The sequence below is a fragment of the Pan troglodytes genome, chromosome 1 (genome assembly GCF_028858775.2).
Source record: "Pan troglodytes isolate AG18354 chromosome 1, NHGRI_mPanTro3-v2.0_pri, whole genome shotgun sequence".
In the NCBI taxonomy this organism is placed as follows: Eukaryota; Metazoa; Chordata; class Mammalia; order Primates; family Hominidae; genus Pan; species Pan troglodytes.
The window spans coordinates 221,488,838-221,508,294 of record NC_072398.2 but is presented as its reverse complement, the minus strand read 5'-3'; the positions used below and the strand labels follow the sequence as shown (position 1 = coordinate 221,508,294).

The 19,457-nt window shown below is 46.5% G+C and overlaps 1 protein-coding gene across 8 annotated transcripts in view; it reads left to right on the top strand.

Annotated features, from left to right (window-relative positions):
- Positions 1 to 19,457, top strand: part of PEX14 (peroxisomal biogenesis factor 14) — a 155,813-nt gene that overhangs the window by 15,143 nt on the left and 121,213 nt on the right. For 4 of the 8 annotated variants that reach the window (XM_003949289.5, XM_001162201.7, XM_063786398.1 and 1 more), the window contains exon 2: positions 5,208 to 5,255. In XM_003949289.5, the coding sequence (XP_003949338.1) occupies positions 5,208 to 5,255 (48 nt within the window). Of the gene's footprint in view, positions 1 to 4,795; positions 5,090 to 5,207; positions 5,256 to 17,057; positions 17,166 to 19,457 lie in introns of those variants that run through there. The other 4 variants (XM_063786386.1, XM_063786384.1, XM_063786392.1 and 1 more) reach the window with 4 other exon arrangements.

The following is a 19,457-nucleotide window of genomic DNA, read 5'->3' as shown; positions in this document are numbered from 1 at the left end:
GTCCCAAATGTGAGGTGGTGGTATTATTACCGTTATTCCCATAGATGAGGAAACTGAGGCTCAGAGAGGTTGAGCAGCGTGCCCCCAAATCACTGAGTTCTTAATGCCAAAGCTTGTGTACTTTCTGTCACGCCACTGCATCTCAAAGGATATTGGTGGGATCGAATCTTATTCTTCCCAGCAGAGAACTACACAGACTGGCTTAGGACCTATCTGGAGTCGCAGTCACCGGGCAGATGCAGGATGGGTTCTCCTATCTGGAGTCGCAGTTACTGGGCAGATGCAGGATGGGTTCTCCTAGACCTGGAGCTTGCGCCAGTTGCTCAAATCTGTGAGCTGCTTGTGAGGTTGTTCTTTGTTGGACAGCAGGTCAGGATCTGGGAACGCCTTCCAGTTGGGGAAGGTCAGCGCCTTGGCAGCAGGAGTGAGAGCACCTTTGTCTCTACCAAAAGAAAAGCATTTCTCTCTCTGCTGCCGTAGTCTTTGCCTGACTTGTTTTTTTAAAGCAGTTTTCTGCTTTTGCTTTCTTCCCTTCCTGCTCTCCCCATTCGGGCCTCTAAGGATCCTGGGCATGGATTGCCTTAGATCCTTTTCTTACATCGTTACAATAGATGCCTGTGGGTGGTTTCTAAGCCTTTTTTTTTTTTTTTTTCTGAGACAGAGTCTCACTCTGTTACCCAGGCTGGAGTGCAGTGATGTGATCACAGCTCACCACAGCCTCAACCTCCTGGGCTCAGTTGATCCTCCCACTTCAGCCTCCTGGGTAGTTGGGACTTACAGGCGTGTGCCACCATGCGTGGCAAATTTTTGTATTTTTTAGTAGAGACAGGGTTTTGCCATGTTGCTCAGGCTGGTCTCGAACTCCTGGGCCCAAGCGATCCTCCCACATCGGCCTCCCAAAGTGCTGGTGTGAACCACCATGCCCGGCCTTGTTTTTTTTTTTTTTTTAATCATGGACTACTCTGTGAAGATTTCCAGGATCAGTTGGAGATGAGGTTTTGCTATGTTGGCCAGGCTGGTCTTGAACTCCTGACGAGGTGATCTGCCTGCCTCGACCTCCCAAAGTGGTGGGATTACAGGCGTGAGCTACTGTGCCCGGCCTGCTTCGATTGTTTAAACAGCTAGCATGGTGGAAGATTTTTAAAAAATGTTCACAGGGTAGGCCATGATTAAAAAAATAAAAAAGGCCAGATGTGGTGGCTCACATTTGTATTCCCAGCTTCATACTGGGACTGTGGCTCTGGGAAGCCATGACTTGAGGAATTTGGAGTGTTGCTGTTTCAAATTCCATGGTAGGAATATGCATACACATGCACCCTTTTTTTCTTTTTGAGACAGAGTCTTGCTCTGTTGACCAAGCTGGAATACAATGGCACCATCATAGCTCACTGCAATCTCTGCCTCCTGGGATCAAGCGAGCCTCCTTCCCCAGCCTCCTGAGTAGCTGGGACTATAGGATGCACCACCACACCCGGCTAATTTTTAAATTTTTTGTAGAGATGGGGTCTCGCTGTGTTGCCCAGGCTGGTCTCAAACTCCTGGCCTTAAGGGATCCTCCCATTGTACCCTCCCAGAGTGCTGTGCTGGGTTTAAGGTGTAAGCCACACTTGGCCATGCTCCTTTTTTTTTTTTGGAGACAGGGTCTCACTCTGTCACCTAGGCTGGAGTGCAGTGGCATGATCTCAGCTCACTGTAACCTCCGCCTCCCGGGTTCAAGCGATTATTGTGCCTCTGCCTCCCGAGTAGCTGGGACTACAGGCATGCACCACCACACCCAGCTTATTTTTGCATTTTTTTGTAGAGATGGGGTTTCGCCATGTTGGCCAGGCTGATCTCTAACTCCTGGCCTCAAGTGATTCGCTCACCTTGGCCTACTGAAGTGCTGGGATTACAGGCATGAGCCACTGCGCCCGGCCGGCCATGCTTCTTATATGCTTTGAATATCCTTGGCAGAATATATAAGGAACCAGCGTCAGTGTGGGTCCCCTAGGGTTGGAATGAGAGGGAAGCTTTCTTTTTTACTTTTAATATTGAATTTTCTAAAACAATTCATTTACATGGCTTATAATTTAAAAGGTACTAAAGGGTTTATGATGAAAGAGACTTATTTGGCACTGTGTACTGTTTGAAGTTTTTCCCTCTGGTAAATACTAGCTATTCAAGGGATGAACTAATTTTAAGAGCAGTTCCTTGGTGGAAACAATTCATAGTGATTAGTTTTATTTTAGGAAGAAAGTTTTGGGTTAAGTCAGAATGGGGCTTCCTAAATACCAAAGCTGTTTGCTTTTGTGTGTTTTGTCTGGTCAAATAACCTACATTATTATTTATGGGGTAGCATTAAGGTTGTTGCTTAATAAAATGTGGTTTAAACAAAACTTGCTTATTTTGATTAAGTAGAAGGGTTCAAATCCCTGTAGTACCAGTTACTATCTGAGTAATCATGGGCAAGTTATTTAACCTCTTTTGCCTCAGTTTCCTCATCAGCAGTAATTTGATATACTTATTGTGAGAATTAAAGGAGGAAAGAGCAAAGTGAATGTTAGCACTTAGTATCTAGCAAATGGAGTGGAGGAAACCCTCGGGAAGATAATGAATGGAAGAATCTAAATAATCCATTCAGCTGAGTTGTTGCCATTGTTCTGTTTTTTTGTTGCCCATTCATTCATTCAGCAAATTTCTATTGAAGGCCTCCTCTGTGCCTGGCACTGTCCTAGCCCCCAGGGATACAGTGATAAGCAAACACAGGCAGTGTCTGCACACGTGGAGTTTATAATCTGGTGAGAGAGACAGGCATCAGTCCGATAGTCACACAGATGTAAAGTTGCACATCTGCTCAGGTCCTTGAAGGAGAGGCAGGTGGTGTTACCTGAATGTGTCACAGGGAGATCTGACCTAGTCATGGATGTCAGAGAAGGAATGCTTCCCTGAGGAAGTGTCTTAGCTGGATCTGAAGGATGAACTAAAGGGAAGGAAGGGCATGTGCAAAGGCGCAGTGACAGAGAAAGCAAAGGCCAGTGCGTCTGTCGGGGGGCAGAAGTGGGGAATGTGGTACCGCCTGAGACCTGAGGTGTAGTCAGAGTAGACGTGAGGCCTTGTAGGCCACGCTGAGGTTTTTCTGTCTTCTAAGAGCAAGGAGAAGCCCTTAAATTTGTTGTGTTTACTGGGGTGAGTGGGTGGACAACGGATGGGACGAGCAGATTCTCCTTTGGAAATGATAGTCTGTTTGCATCCCAGAATATGAATTGGAAGAGCACCAGCACTGATGAGAAGGCTGACGCAGTGGTCCAGGCAGGGGATTTTGGTAGCTTGGACTGAAGTGATGGCAGTAGAGATGGAGAAAAACGGATGGATTGTTTCCATGGACTTTTAAATTTTTTTTGAGACAGGGTCTGGCTCTGTCACCTGGGCTGGAGTGCAGTGGTGTGATCATGGTGTACTGCAGCCTTGAATTTACAGGCTCAAGGGATCCTTCTGCCCCAGCTTCCCAAATAGCTGGGAGTACAAGCGCACACCACCACACCTGGCCCATTTTTATATTTTTTGTAGAGACGAGGATTTGCCATGTTGCCCAGGCTGGTTTCAAACTCCTGGGCTCAAGCAATCCATCCTCCTGGGCCTCCCAAAGTGCTGGCATTTACACCACTCTTCCATGGATATTGAGGAAGGAGTATTGGCAGACTTGATGTAATGAGTTAGCTCTGGGAGCGAGGGAGAAAGAGCTGTCTCAAGATGGCCTTTTGGATTCTAGTTTACATCATTTGGTGAAGTTTGTCCCATTCATGCCAAGAGGGAATGCTGGAAGAAGACATATGTGTCAGAGAGGACTGTGAGTCTGCTCCAGGGCAGCTTAACTCCAAGAAGAGGCAGGAAGGCAGTCGGATGTGTATCTCAGAGGGGTGTGGGCTGGAGCTCTAAAGGTTTGAACTTACCAATGCCTGGAGCTTTGGGAGGGCAGGAGGCAGGGAGGCAGGGGAAGCTTGCTCACATTCTCTGAGACGGACCCTCACTTTCTAGATCGTTTCCTGCTGGCTGACCTCTTGTCCTGGGGTGGTGAGGCTCTTGGGACAGGACTTCGGATGGAGGGATAGAGGCCTTCACCCAGCAGAGTGCTTGCCACTGTGCTGTGTGCCAGCTAATGTGGTAGTAGCTGGGCATGAGGAATTTTTGGGAACCCTCTGCAGACCGGGCTTCTGTCCTTTTCCAAGGCGGCCTGGCACTTCCATCTGATCTGTAATAGCCGGGAGAATGGAGGCTGCAGGCTGTCTCCTGGGACACACAGATTTTGCTGTACTTGTCTGGGTATTATCTGTAGATAGATGGCAATTGACCTGACCATCAGTCACAGTAAACTAATCATAGCTCACTTAGCATCATACCTGCTTGCTTTATTCTTTTGGAGATTTGTAAATTTCTTCAGAATCTGTCTCTACCTCTGCCTCTCCCTTTCTCTAAATTTTGGCCAGATCAGTCAAGGGTCGAAGGCGCCTGTGAGGGCGAGGTAGTGGCCCCAAGGAAGAGGAAACGGGCTAGAGCCAGGGCCTCGGCCACAGTGCTGCCTGCTCGCCTGGAGGTTGGTCTGCTTATATGCCAGCCTGTCACTAGCTTATTTCCAAGAAGGATTTAAGCCTGGGGCTTTCTTTACTATTGTGGGGTGGTGTCCTTAGTGGCAGGCGATGAATAGGAACCTGTGTAGTTTACTGGCTTCTGGGCTCCAGAAACTAGATGCCCAGAGAAAATCCTGAGCGTGGGCAGCTGGGGCCCCCTGGTGGTGGAATCTGGTTCTCCACTGCTGCGCGACTTTTCTTCCCAGTCCCCTGACGTTGGGGAGGTGGCAGAAAGAGGAGGTGTTGTGCTCTCTCTTCAAGCCTTTTCTCTGGACTCTACTCTTCCTGTGGATTTTGTGATGGTCCCTAGCCCTTGCTGCTCAGTAGGTGATCGTGGGCCTTCCTGAGCAGAGCCAAGCCTTGTTCTTGGAGTGGTGTGACAGTGAACCCAGAAACAGTCTTCATCTTCCCTGGTGAATTCAGACTCTTTGGGCTACTTTTTACAGGTAGTCCACTGCAGAATACTCTCGTGTCGTGAAAAACCGGTGAGAGACGTGAGAAAGAGGTGCCAGCATGCATCGTTTGAGAACGGAACATCTTTGGTTTTTTGATGTCCATTGGGTGGCACTGTGATCTTATTTTTGTTTCCATTTTTCTCTGCAGCCAAGCTCTACTCCAGGAAGTGAAAATGTGCTGCCTCGAGAGCCGCTGGTAAGTACCCAAGATATGTGGTATCACTTTCTAGTAATTAAAATGCCACGCGAGTGAAAAGAAACCTTCTGTTCCTATGGTTCTGCGTCAGTAGTGTCCCTTTAAAAGTAGCTGTTACCTAGAGACTGCCTCTGTCAGTGACCTCTGACTTCTCTTCTCGCGTGTGGGGACGAGTGAGATCTCTCCTTAGTAAAGGCTGGTCCTTTCTAGAACTAAAGCATCCACCCCAGATGGTCCTGCACCACTTTGTTTGTGGCGGATCGATAGTAATTAGTGAGATTCCTGCGCCCGTGGGAGGCTGAGGTGGAGTGAGGTGGCTGGGCTTCTAGATTGTTTGAAGTAGCCGCCCTCTGCTCTGCCCCTCAGGGTGCGAGCGCCTCAGTGGTCTTTAAAGAACAGGTAAGCGATGGAATTCTGGTTTTGCCTGGTCAGTAATTGTGTGATCGTCATTCCCAACGCTATCTTCTTAGACTATGGATAGGGAAGAGGCCTATTAAGCACTACAGGTAATTTTCTCTCCCAAGTGCTTTTCATTTGGTGGCCAGAGTCCCAGGCTGCCCACCCCATTTTCATTCTTTTTTGCTTTTCAGGGCCTGCTGTAAATCCTCTTGGCTGGGTAGTAAGACTGGCTCTGTATAAACCAGATAAGTTTGATGGGAGAGCCAGCTCTAGGTTTAACTTTTCAGAGCTTTTTCTTCCTGCGTAGCGATAGCAGGCGTAGGGCTGTACTGCCAAGGCTTTGTTTCAACAGGGCCTGTGGTTTCACCTGTTTTGCTTCACTCCCCTTCTGGCAGTCGCGGGAGGAGATGACGTGAAGGACTTAGCGGGTATGAACACGTCTGAATTCCAGTGTGTACGAAGGCTTTCCCAGGCTGAGGGCGAGTTGGATCCAGTTGAGCTGTCTGTAGAAAGACCGAGGTGATACAAGCACTGCCGGGACTGTTTCAGGGGAGCAGTGTTGTCATTCATGTCACCTGCTGTTACGTCACCAGTTACGGGCTTATATCCCAGCACTCCCACGGTGGCCTCGTTTCACTCTTTTGGTATTGCCCAGGTCCTTCCTTGAGGTCATGGTGGTGGGAAAGCCCAGGAGGCCCCACCTTGCCAGTCTCTCCGGACGTCTGCCTGCTTCCCTGGGGTCTGCCTCAGTGCCCCTCAGGCCGAAGTTGTGGTTGTTTTAGACTGAAGTGCAGATTGAACACCATAGGCCGCTGCAGTCCTTTCCTTCCTCTCTCTTTTCAAATTTTGATGTACCCATTTAACTGGTCACCGGAGGAGTGTCCAGTCCATCTTTTGGGGCTTGATTCGACAAGCTCTTTGGGAGCCCTGAGCAGTTGGCCAGCTCACTGATTTCTGGTATTTGGAGCCCTGCAGACCCCTTGCTCTGCTAGTGTTTCTGTGCCCTGCTCTTCCTGCTGTACTGTGCATCTGCTTGTTGGTTGGTTGTATTTTTATTTCTTTCTTTTCTGGGAGGCCCTGAGCAATCTTCAAACCCTAGTAGCCTGTGATCGTCCAGAGTTCAGACTCATTCTCTCCAGGCCAACTCCACAATTACCTTATATTTAATTAATATTTTTTCTCCTCTTTACGTACTTGCTGCATAATTGCTCAGAGGAAAGAAAACACATAGCGGCAATTTATATATATATAAAAAATAATAATTAAAAAAAACCCCGAAATAAACTCCCATCTCATTTGGGCTGATCCTATGAGTTGGGTAATTAGGGCCCTATTAAAAGGTAGACCCTTTCTCCTTCCCCCCCCTTTTTTATTAATTTTTTTATATTAAACTCCCACAGTCTCTCAGTCATGCCCTTATTGCTTTTGGCCAAGCATTTGCAGCAGCCTGATTAAACAGGGGCACCAGCCGAGTCGCGTGGTCTTGTGTGAACTGCTTCTTCCTCCTGGGAGTGGTGTTGGGAGGGTGTCAGGCAGAGGAGCCCGCTGAGGACTCGTGTGGCAGGACGGGGGCACAAGATGGGCAGCCCCCTTGCACAGAAAGCCCCACAGCTCACTGTGGTGGTGTTGCGGTTTGTGAAAACACACAGCAGTCAGCCCTTACACAGGGAGGGAGCTTTCTCAGGCCATGTGTATTTGCTGTCTCCTGCATGCTCAGCTTAGCTCAGCTCAGGCCTGAGGATGGGGAACAGACAATTGAGGAATAAAACTAAACCTTGTTCTTGAGTAATTCACGTGTTTTACTTTGGGAAGAAAAGGCATTTATACATATGAAATAAGAGCAAACTGCACACGACTGTATGTAATTTTAGCAAATAGCACAACATTGTGTATCATTTGGTGCAGAGCTGCCTGGTTGGGCGTAGAAGAGAGCCCCAAGTTATTCAGAGCAGGAAGAGCTCTGCGGAGGGCGAGGGCCACTTAGGGATGGCTTTTGGGAAACTTGAAGCCAGGCCTTGAGGAATGGGATATTTCAGTGTTGGGGGAACACACTGCTAAGTTGTTTTGTTTTTGTGTTTATTATTATTATTTTTTTCCTTTAAGCTTCAGGAAATACATATTCTTTTTGTTTTTAACTGAATGCATATTTTTCATACAATTCCTTAATGGAAGCTGCCTGGTCTCTACACTAAAGGCAAATAATCTTATTCTTTGTCCCAGACTAGATGATCACTTTGAAATAATTTTTCCCCTTATTAAAAAAGTAAGTTACTGGCCAGGTGCAGTGGCTCATGCCTATCATCCCAGCACTTTGGGAGGCCAAGGTCGGGGGATCACTTGAGGCCAGGAGTTTGAGACCAGCCTGCACAAAATAGAGAGACCCCATCTCTATTATAAATTTTAACATTAGCCGGGCTTGGTGCCTCATGCCTATACTCTCAGCTGCTCAGGAGGCAGAAGCCAGAGGATTGCTTGAGCTCAGGAGTTTGAGGCTGCAGTGAGCTATGATCATGCCACTGCACTCCAGCCTGAGCAACAGAGCAAGACCCTGTCTCTAAAACAAAACAAAAGAATAAAAGGTAAATTACGACAGAAGAAGTTCTATTTAGTAGTCAGTGCGGTGCAGGTGACATTGTGATGTAGTCAATATGTGCATGATTGTTTTGTTTTATTTGTTAGGCAAAGAAGACTTGATTTTCAGTTCTGTCCTCTCTGAATCATAAAAACTGTCTCGAGATTTTGTGGTGAGAAGTGTAATCTTGTAGTCTCTAAACGACACATTCGTGTTTGTAGCCAAATCCTGGCCTTGATTCTAGCAAAGTAGTGAGGCTGCGTGTTTCCTTTTCTTGCCCGTTCAATCCTGCCCCGATCCTGGCCTCCAAATCAAACCAACCCAGCAACATTGACCGTCTCAGAGGAGTATTGCTCTCTAATATCATGTCATTAGGGCTAGAGATTGGTGAACAGACCAGTCTTGAGAAATTCTGCAAACTCCAAGTTGAAATTCTCTGTTGTTGACAAAACTCCGCCAAAGTTAAAATGGCTGGTTACTTTTTTCTCTTTATACTCTCTTCACTGAGCTTTGCCTGCTGAGGCAAGGAGTTCGGACAGGCCTCCAGAGTACAGACCTCCAGCTTCTCCCAGATCTGTGAAAACCTGTGAATTTCCCACAGACTCTGGTTTTCTAGCCACAGTTGTGTGCCTGTCCTTAGGCCCACACAGAGTCTCTGGATCCAGCTTCTTGTGCTGTCCTAGTAGGACCAAGTCCCTGCCTGGTCTATAAGTATTTTAGAATGGGCGGACAATTGTCCACATGTGCATGGGATAATTCAGTTCCCATCTTGTTTGGATACTGAAACTTGGGTTAAATAAACTTTTGAGCTTTCCATTTAGTCATATGATTTTTGGTTATTTGAAGTAAGCAGTAAATAAGGTTTGATTTACACATCTGCTCACTTGTTTCAACTCAGTTTCTCAATGTTCAGCAATACTATAGCTCATCTACTTTAAACAGTGCTTATGGATTTTGGCTAAACTAGAATTTTAGCTTTTTGCTCTTTGACACCAAGTTCTCTCTAATGGATGAGTCCTTGGCCATCGTCTCTTCCTTTAACTTTTAGGTGTAGGTTCTTTTTGTTTTTTCTTTCTGTCCTCTTTCCTGCATCTCTCCACCAAAATAATCCCAAAGTACAATTTTTTTTTTTTTTTTTTTTTGAGATGGAGTCTTGCTCTGTCACCCAGGCTGGAGTGCAGTGGTGTGATCTCGGCTCACTGCATCCTCCACCTCCCGGGTTCAAGCGATTCTCCTGCCTCAGCCTCCAGAGTAGCTGGGATTACAGGTATGCGCCGCCATGCCCAGCTAATTTTTGTATTTTTAGTAGACACAGGGTTTCACCATGTTGGCCAGGATGGTCTGGATCTCCTGACCTTGTGATCTGCCCACCTTGGCCTCCCAAAGTGCTGGGATTACAGGTGTGAGCCACCGTGCCTGGCCCCAAACTACAATTTTTTCTGTAACTGATGACAGCAATTTCTACTTTATCACCTTTTTCTGGGATTACTATTTTTTAGTATGCTGAATTCTTCAAAATAAAGATGCTCTGCAGTTGCAGATCTAGGTTGCGTCTCAGTAGTTTTGCTCTCCAAGTGCCAAAGTGCCCTCAGGTTTCTTCCTGAGGCTCAGATGGAACCTTGTCCAGGGGGTTCTACATCATGTATTTGATCTCAGTCCTGGGGAAGCTCATCCATCTTACCCCTGGGACACCCAAGATTTTCTCTTTGGTTTACAAGCCAATTAACCAGAGGCTGGTAATCAGAAGGCATATTTTGATGGATTCAGGGAGCCAGTACTGTGATCTCTGTAAGAATAGGCAAGGCATGGTGGCTCACGCCTGTAATCCCAGCACTGTGGGAGGCCGAGGCGGGTGGATCACCTGAGGTCAGGAGTTCGAGACTAGCCTGGCTAACATGGCAAAACCCCGTCTCTACTAAAAAAAAAAAAAAAAAAAAAAAAAAAAAAAAAAAAAAAAATTAGCTGGGTGTAGTGGCAGGTACCTATAATCCCGGCTACTCAGGTGGCAGAGGTTGTAGTGAACCGAGATCGTGCTACTGCCCTGCAGCCTGGGCGACAGAGCCAGATTCTGTCTCAAAAAAAAAAAAAAAAAGAAAAAAAGAAAAGAATAGCTACAGCTGGTTGCCTGTCTGCCAAAGACCTCTTACATGTATTCCTGGCACAGTCTCCTCAGCATTTGTGTCTTTTGTGACTTTTGTGGTTAGAATACTTTGGTGTACTTGTCGGCAGGTTCACTGTGGATAAGTGGTTCTCATTTTTTTTCCCACCAAAACATTTCTTTTTTTGAAGCGGTGTCTCGCTGTGTCACCCAGGCTGGAGTGCAGTGGTGCAATCTCCGCTCACTGCAACCTCTGCCTCCCGGGTTCAAGTGATTCTCTTGCCTTCTCCTGAGTATCTGGGACTATAGGCGTGCACCACCACGGCCAGCTAATTTTTGTATTTTTAGCAAAGATGGGGTTTTGCCATGTTGGCCAGGTTGGTCTCGAACTCCTGGGCTCAAGTGATCCTCCCGCCTTGGCCTCCCAAAGTGCTGGGATTACAGGCATGAGCCACCACGTCCGACCCCACCAAAACATTTCTGAAGAATGACATTAACATGCTCCTACATATCTTTGTGTGCACTCATGTATGCATGTATATGACAATACATATATATTTTATAACATTTAAGCATTTTGTGGGGAAATAAAATTGATTTTGATGCTGTATTCATGAAAGTGTTTTACAAGCACATGGGTAATGAAACCAGCCATTTAGGGATTTCAGGAACTTGTCATTTTCCAGGAAAAATATATAAATATGACAAACCTAATTTTGAAGTATTAAACGTAATTATTTAAAAAGTCTGTAGTGGTTGATTTCTGTGCAGAGTTAGGTTTGCTGAAACTAGTTGTCACTTCCACCTCTTTTTCCTGCTCAGGAATGTCTGTCGGGATGCAAGTGATTGGGGGTGATATTATAGGGATAATTCAGAATCCGCCCTATCAGTTTATTTTTATTTTTATTTTTATTTTGAGATGCAGTCTCGCTTTCGCCCAGGCTAGAGTGCTGGAGTGCAGTGGCGCGATCTCGGCTCACTGCAGGCTCTGCCCCCCAGGGTTCACGCCATTCTCCTGCCTCAGCCTCCCGAGTAGCTGGGACTACAGGCGCCCGCCACCTCGCCCGGCTTTTTGTATTTTTAGTAGAGACGGGGTTTCACCATGTTAGCCAGGATGGTCTCAATCTCCTGACCTCGTGATCCGCCCGCCTCGGCCTCCCAGAGTGCTGGGATTACAGGTGTGAGCCACCGCGCCCTGCCCCTATTAGTTTATTTTTAAAAAGCAAATCATTGGCTGAGCGTGGTGGCTCACGCCTGTAATCCTTGCACTTTGGAAGGAAGAAGCGGGAGGATTGCTTGAGTTCCGGAGTTTGAGACCAGATTCGGCAACATAGTGAAACCCTGTCTTTACAAAAAATTTAAAAAAATTTAGCCAGATGTGGTGGCGAGTGCCTGTAGTCCTTGGGAGGCTGAGGTGGGAGGATTGCTTAAGCCTAGTGGGTTGAGGCTACATTGAGCTGTGATCCCCCCACTGCACTCCAGCTTGGGCAACAGAGCAAGACTCTGTCTCAAAACCCACCCCCCTGCCCAAACAGTAAATCATCTACAAAAATTTTGGTGCTTAAACCATTACTAGCAACATATTCATCAGGGTGCCCCTCACAACTGCTGCAGAGAAACTTGGGGACTAAAATCAAGTATAAACCACGGATGGGCTCACGGTGCACTTCACTGAAGGTAAAATTGTCATGATTATCAGATCCAGCATCCTGGGCCTGAGATGTAGGCACTTTTCAGAGAGGAAAAAAGTGTTGGCTGTCCTCTTTCCTCACTCCTCTCTCATCAACAATATAAAGGTATCAGTGAAGGAAACGTTTTTAACACTAGTGTCCGTGTATACTGACTTCTGGTTGGGAAGGTGCCTGTGATTCCCACCTCCTCTGCCAGATCTGCCGAAAAAAGCTAAGAACTGGATGCTGAAATGGATGAACTTGAGCAAAGCCTCATACTGTTTCTGGGTGGTTATGATCTCTAGGCCACTTACTGGTTTTGAAATTACTGCCTCTTCCTACTCTGTCCTTCCTATCACAGACAGCAGGTTTATTGCATAGACTAGGCGGTGCCCTTTACATTGTTTCCTCTTTCAGGTAAATGAAGAGGTTGCTTTCCAGTTTTAAGGTGCCCTTTTACAAATAATTATTAGATGAATCGAAACTCTTAGGAGTAATAATGAAAGAAATGGAATTTGAAAAAGTTATTCAGCTTTGTTTATACTTTAGGTTCCTGGCTTTTATAGTAATGCTTTATATTTGCTGTTGTTCCTGTAATCAGAGGCCCCAACTCTTGGATAAATGGGCAGTGTCCTTATTTTGAGGATGTGGGAACTGAGGAACTGAGCACTCAGGTGCCTTTTATCAGAGCTACTCAGTGATTGGGGAAATTCAATTTTCTTTTTCTTTTTTCTTTTTTTTTTTAATGACAGGGTCTTTCTCTGTCACTCAGGCTGGAGTGCAGTGGCACAATCATGGCTCGTTGCAGCCCCCCACCTCTTGGGCTCAGGTGATTCTCCCACCTCAGCCTCCCCAGTAGCTGGGACTACCGGTGCACACCACCATGCCCAGCTAATTTTTTAAAAAAATTGTGTAGAGATGAGGTCTCACTATGTTGCTCAGGCTGATCTCGAACTCCTGGGCTCAAGCGATCCCCCGCCTCAGTCTTCCAAAGTGCTGGGATTACAGGTGTGAGCCACCACGCCCTGCCTGGAATGCAGTCTTTAATCTTATCCCTGGCATCATTCTTTCAGAAGGAAAAGTTCTGTTTCCTCCCTTTTCTCCTAGAGGCTTAGGCATGAGAATCACTTGAACCCCGGAGGCAGAGGTTGCAGTAAGCTGAGATTGTGCCACTGCACTCCAGCCTGGGCAGCAGAGCAAGACTCTGTCTCAAAAAAAAAAAAAAAAAAAAAAAAAAAGAAAAGAAAAGAAAAGAAAAAAGAAAAAAGATTATCCTGGAACATGTAGGCACTTGGTTATCTTAACCAATACAACAGTCAACGGTTTTCAAACTGGGGGCTTTTAGATTTATCCTGAGTTTGCTAATCTTAGAGCTCCTTTACATGCCCTACCATTGCTGAAGACGTGATCTACAAAACTTTTATTTGGACAGAGGAAATAAAATTTCCTCTGTTAAAATGTTTTTCTTTTGATTAAAATCAGTCATCAGTTTCAAAGAATTTTCATGTAAAAGTGTTTTTTTAAGTGTGATCTAAAGCATAGGTATTCCATGCAGCAAACTCAGGATAAATCTAAAAGCCCCCAGTTTGAAAACTGTTGACTGTTCTGTTGGTTAAGATAACCAAGTGCCCTACATGTTCCAGGATAATCTTTTTTCTTTTTTCTTTTCTTTTCTTTTCTTTTTTTTGAGACAGAGTCTTGCTCTGTTGCCCAGGCTGGAGTGCAGTGGCACAATCTCAGCTCACTGCAACCTCTGCCTTGGGGGTTCAAGTGATTCTCATGCCTAAGCCTCTTGAGTAGCTGGGATTACAGGCGCCCACCACCATGCCTGGCTAATTTTTTAATTTTTAGTAGAGATGGGGTTTTGCCATGTTGGCCAGGCTGGTCTCAAACTCTTGGCCTCAAATGATCCACCTGCCTCGGCCTCCCAAAGTGCTGGGATTACAGATGTGAGCCACTGTGCCCGGCCCATTTTCCAGGATAATTGTAATTTAAAATATTTTAGCTCATTGTCAAACCATGCAGACTGATTTTTGGCTCAAAAAATATGATCTTGTAGTTAGTCCCACTTCTGAGCTGTGAGAAACCGCAGGAAGATAAAGTGGTGCTTTGGAGAAGGACGTATTCACCGCCCTTCCTTCTTCCCTCCCAGCTCTCCTTTCTTTTATGGTTTGTAGTTATAACCGAGATTTATGCTTGTTGCTCCACAAATCTTCTCTCTGCCATTATGAGTTTGTCTGAACAGTCTAGAGATGGGGCCGACACTGAGTGATTCTTGAAGTAAATCTATCCAGGGGCACTCCTTGACAGTCAGAGGCAGAGAGGAACTAACTCATAGCCCCCAGTGGAGCAGGAGTCTGGATAAATTACCCCTGTCAGGAAGAAGACATGCTGCCACTTTTGTGACCTCTTGCCTTCACAGTGACCCTGGGGGCACAGCTCTCCTGTTTGTGTGCAGAGTGTGTGGGGGGTGCTCTGGGTCAGCGATCATTCCCTTTACCCAGCTGTGTCTGCCAAGAGGCCTTTCTCTCTGTGTTGGCCCAGCCAGGCCCATGGCAAGTGGGTCTTTAGGACCAGGGCCACTTTTTGCAGCCGTATGGTAGCAAGGAGTTGCTGACAATCAAGCACACAAGTTGATTGATTCCTTTTCCTTTTCCTTTCCTTTCCTTTCTTCTTTCTTTTCTTTGTTTGCTTTTCCTTTTCTCTTCTTTCCTTCCCTCCCCTCCCCTCTCCTCTTTTTGTTTTACTCTGTCAACCAGGCTGGAGTGCAGTGGTGCCATCTTGGCTCACTGCAACCTCCGCCTCCCAGGGTCAAGCTGTTCTCCTGCCTCCGCCTCAGTAGCTGAGATTACAGGTGTGCGCCACCACACCCAGCTAAGTTTTTGTATTTTTAGTAGAGACGGAGTTTCAACATGTTGGCCAGGCTGGTCTCAAAACTCCTGACCTTAAGTGATTTGCCCACCTTGGCCTCCCTCCCAAAGTGTTGGAATTACAGGCATGAGCCACCATACCTGGCCAATGATTATTTCTATAAATGGTTTCATTTAACTAGCATTTACCGACAGTGGATTTTGATGGAGAAGGAGAATAAAGAACAGGTATTAAACATCTTTTAGGCTAGGTATGGTGGCTCACACCTGTAATCCCAGCACCTTGGGAGGCTGAGGCAAGAGAATTGCTTGAGCCCAGGAGTTTTGAGATCAGCCTGGGCAACGTGACGAGGTGCCATCTCTATAAAAAATACAAAAATTAGTGGGACATGTGGCTCGAGCCTGTAGTCCCAGCTACTCTGGAGGCTGAGGCAGGAGGATTGCATCAACCCAGGAGATTGTGATTACAGTGAGTCTGGGTGACAGAGCGAGACCTGTCTCAAAAACAAAACCAAATCTTTTTTTCCCCCCTTTACCATACTTTTCCTTTGCTGTATCTTGTTGTCTTGTGTGTACTTTGAAATTTTTATTTTATTTAAATTTTATTTAAATTTTTATAGAGACAGGGTCCCACTGTGTTGGCCAGGCTGGTCTCAGTCTCCTGGGCTCAAGTGAACCTTCTCTTTAGCCTCCCAGAGTGCCAAGATTACAGGTGTGAGCCACCCGGCCCAGCTTGTCTGTATTTTTTTTTTTTTTTGAGACGGAGTCTTGCTCCGTTGCCCAGGCTGGAGTGCAGTGGCACGATCATGGTTCACTACAACCTCCGCCTCCTGGGTTCAAGTGATTCTTGTGCCTCAACTTCCTGAGTAGCTGGGATCACAGGTGTGTGCCATCATGCCCAGCTAATCTTTGTATTTTTAGTAAAGACAGGGTTTTGCCATGTTGGCCAGGCTGGTCTTGAACTCCTGGCCTCAAGTGATCTGCCCGCCTCAGCCTCCCAAAGTGCTGGGATTACAGGCTTATGTGTACTTTTGAGAGTCATTTAGAATCTTTTGTGAAATGAAGCAGGGGTATCAATAAGAACATATTTTTAAAAATGTGTCAAGAGCTTGCATTTGGCATCCCTGTCTAACCAACTTGCTGTTTGGGCCCCATGGAACGTACTCACCAGGCTCTTGGTGCTCTGAACAAGGCAGGTCCTCAGCCAGTCTCTCCCACACTCATCTGTACCCCAGGAGCTAGTTTGTCCCTAAACCTGTGTCCTTGTATTAAATATGATGTCAACAGGTGAACTAAGAGTGTGAAGAGAGGGTTCTGCAAATATAATGTGTTCTTTTTTTGTGTGTTTTTTTGAGATGGAGTTTCACTCTTGTTGCTGCCCAGGCTGGAGTGCAATGGCATGATCTCGCTCACTGCAACCTCTGCCTCCCAGGTTCAAGTGATTCTCCTGTCTCAGCCTCCTGAGTAGCTGGGATTACAGTCATGCGCCGCCATGCCCGGCTAATTTTTTGTATTTTTAGAGACGAGGTTTCTCTATGTTGGTCAGGCTGGTCTTGAACTCACGACCTCAGGTGATCCGCCCGCCTCGGCCTCCCAAAGTTCTGGGATTACAGGCGTGAGCCACCACGCCTGGCTATAATGTGTTCTATAAAAAGAAATGTGAAAAGAGGGTTTTATGAAAACTAAGTTAAATGCTTTGCTAAATGTGAATTGCTAAAAACATAGCTGTCAAATTAGGTGTGAGCAAGATGACAGTTAAACATTAGAGGAAGATCATAAACATCTAGAAGGATTCTGTACTTTGATTGCTTTACTGATGTCTTGAAGTTCTTACTTTGCTTTAGAAATTGTGGAGGCTGTGTTATGGGTAGGGTTTATGCAAGAAAGACGTCTGGGAACTTCAGTCTGTGGGCCCACACTCAAAGCAAAGGGCTTGGCTTTACATCAAAAGATCAGCAGTGACTGAATGTTTATAGGTTTTCAGTTAATAGAAAATGTTTTCAGTATGTGGAGCAGGTTCCATGTTTGATTCCCTGCTTTAACTGATTTTTTGATTAACCGAACAATTACTAGCTCCGATCACATAGGCCAGGAGGGCTTCTACTCTGTAATATTCTGGCCTCGCTGTTGGTGTCTTTATTTTGGTTACTTTGTTTGATTCCAACAAATTTGTGAGAATTACTCATTTTGCAGTGAGGAGACTGAGCCCAGAGCATTCAAGTTCCTACAGCTAAGAAGTGGCAGGACTGGGATTGAAAGCTGGTGTCCATGCTGCTGAACCTGTGCAGACGGGGAGAGCAGGTATGGGTGCGGTGTGGACCGCGCTGTCAGGCACACTAGCGTGCGTGCGGGGCGCCCGCTGCACAAACGTATCTGCAGCTGATGCTCAGTGCTGCCTGGTGATTCTGTATCTTCTTTCTGAGGCTGCTGCCTTAGTGTGCTCTCCGTGGTTGGAGTCTTTTGTGTGCATCTTAGCTGTTGAAAAGGCGCCTATTAATTTATCACAGGTGATGTGTGCCTCCTTGTGCTCAGAGGAGGCGTCTGCACCCATGTACCTCACTAATGACAGGTTATGGGATGGAGAGGAGATAATAGGATCTTTTCATGTGATGTCTATATAGCAAGGTGCTATGTCCCTGGTAGCTTCTAGGGGGCAGCAGCCGCTTGTTGTTCTGTCTCTTGCTGGCGGAGAGAAGGTTGGACAATTGAGCAATTTGCTCTGGACTCCAGCTCTTAAAGTGGTGCCTGCAGGTCTCCAGGGAGTCACTGGAATCCACATAAGTAAAGAAAATACAATATCCAGGATCTTTTATTTCTACTTTCTCTGCCCCCTCAGGTAAATCCTTTATCTGTGTTTCTATCAACATCCACAAATTCCTCATTGTCAGAGTTAAGGCAGCAAAGTTCACCTGCTTTGAAGATAAGAGAATAGAGATGTCTTTAAGAGAGTAAAATCTTTCTGTCAGATCTTACTTGTTGCCAAGAGCTAGACATTGATAACCCACTCAAATAATGTTTAGAGGTTTTGAAACTTTCCCCCATGGGCACGTGTCTTTAATTCTGTTGGGAATACCACTGTCATATGGTTGATTACCTGTTCTTCCTGTCAGCACTTCCCCCCAACCCCACTCCCTCCCCCTATCCAAACTAGTCTTACAGAGGTTTCTCTTCAATTCTAAATGACTTATTTCAGAAACACATGAAGGGGAACATTGCAGATGTGCCATTTTTTTGTTTTTTGTTTTTGTTTTTTTTTTGAGACGGAGTCTCGCTCTGTCACCCAGGCTGGAGTACAGTGGCGCGATCTCGGCTGTCTGCAAGCTCTGCCTCCCGGGTTCATGCCATTCTCCTGCCTCAGCCTCCCGAGTAGCTGGGACTACAGGCGCCCGCCACCATGCCCTGCTAATTTTTTTGTATTTTTAGTAGAGACGGGGTTTCACTGTGTTAGCCAGGATGGTCTCGATCTCCTGACCTCGGCCTCCCAAAGTGCTGGGGTTACAGGCGTGAGCTGCCGCGCCCGGCCTTGGATGTGCCAGATTTTTAGACTGGGGGCCCAAGACTGACATATGGGCAACTTGTGCCTTGTCAGAGTGAGTCCCAGCTCCCTCTCCCCCAGAAGTGCACCTCCTACTGTGCCCTCTGAATGCTCCTGCCTGCCAGATCTTCCAGCTATGTGGCTGAGGCAGGTGCCCAGGAGGAGAAAGGCTGGTTGCAGGCAGAACCAGATGGTTGCAGTCCACACGGGGAAGCAAATTGGCCGCGACATTTCAACCATGTGAGGTTTATTTAGGATTAGCTAAGAATTCTCAGCCTTGACTCCACTGAGGGAGGAGCGGGTGACCTAGGGCCACTTTCTTGTGGGTTTGCATTCTTTCAGGCTTTCATCTGAAGATCCCAGGGTACTGGGGAAGGGTGGGAGTTTCCATCCAGCTCCACTGCAGAGAGTGGCATTCCTGAAAGACAAAGGCATGCCTCCTTTTTTTTTTGAGACGGAGTCTCGCTCTGTCGCCCAGGCTAGAGTGCAGTGGTGCGATCTCGGCTCACTGCAAACACCGCCTCCTGGGTTCACGCCATTCTCCTGCCTCAGCCTCCCGAGTAGCTGGGACTACAGGCGCCCGCCGCCACGTCCGGCTAATTTTTTTGTAATTTTTTTTTTGTTGTTAGTAGAGATGGGGTTTCACCATGTCAGCCAGGATGGTCTCAATCTCCTGACCTCGTGATCCGCCTACCTCGGCCTCCCAAAGTGTTGGGATTACAGGCGTGAGCCACCGCGCCCGGCAAAGGCATGCCTCTTAACCTCACCTCTCCAGCTCTCTGTTGTCTGAAAAATGGCAGTTAATAGAATTTGTTAATAAACAGAAGAAATAACGAGAAATAGTGGCACATCATTTGACAGTAAGGTGGTTTATAATTTCTGCTTATCAAATGATTCTCATTATTATTATTTCTATTGGATTTTTGAAGAATTCAGCCTGGTCCCCAGAGCCCCATTTGTAAGGCATTTTATTTCTTTATAATATCTAGAAATAACTTCAGTTCCAGTGAAATCCAGATCTGTGGTCCCATCCCACTCCCCAGCCCTGGTTCTCTCCC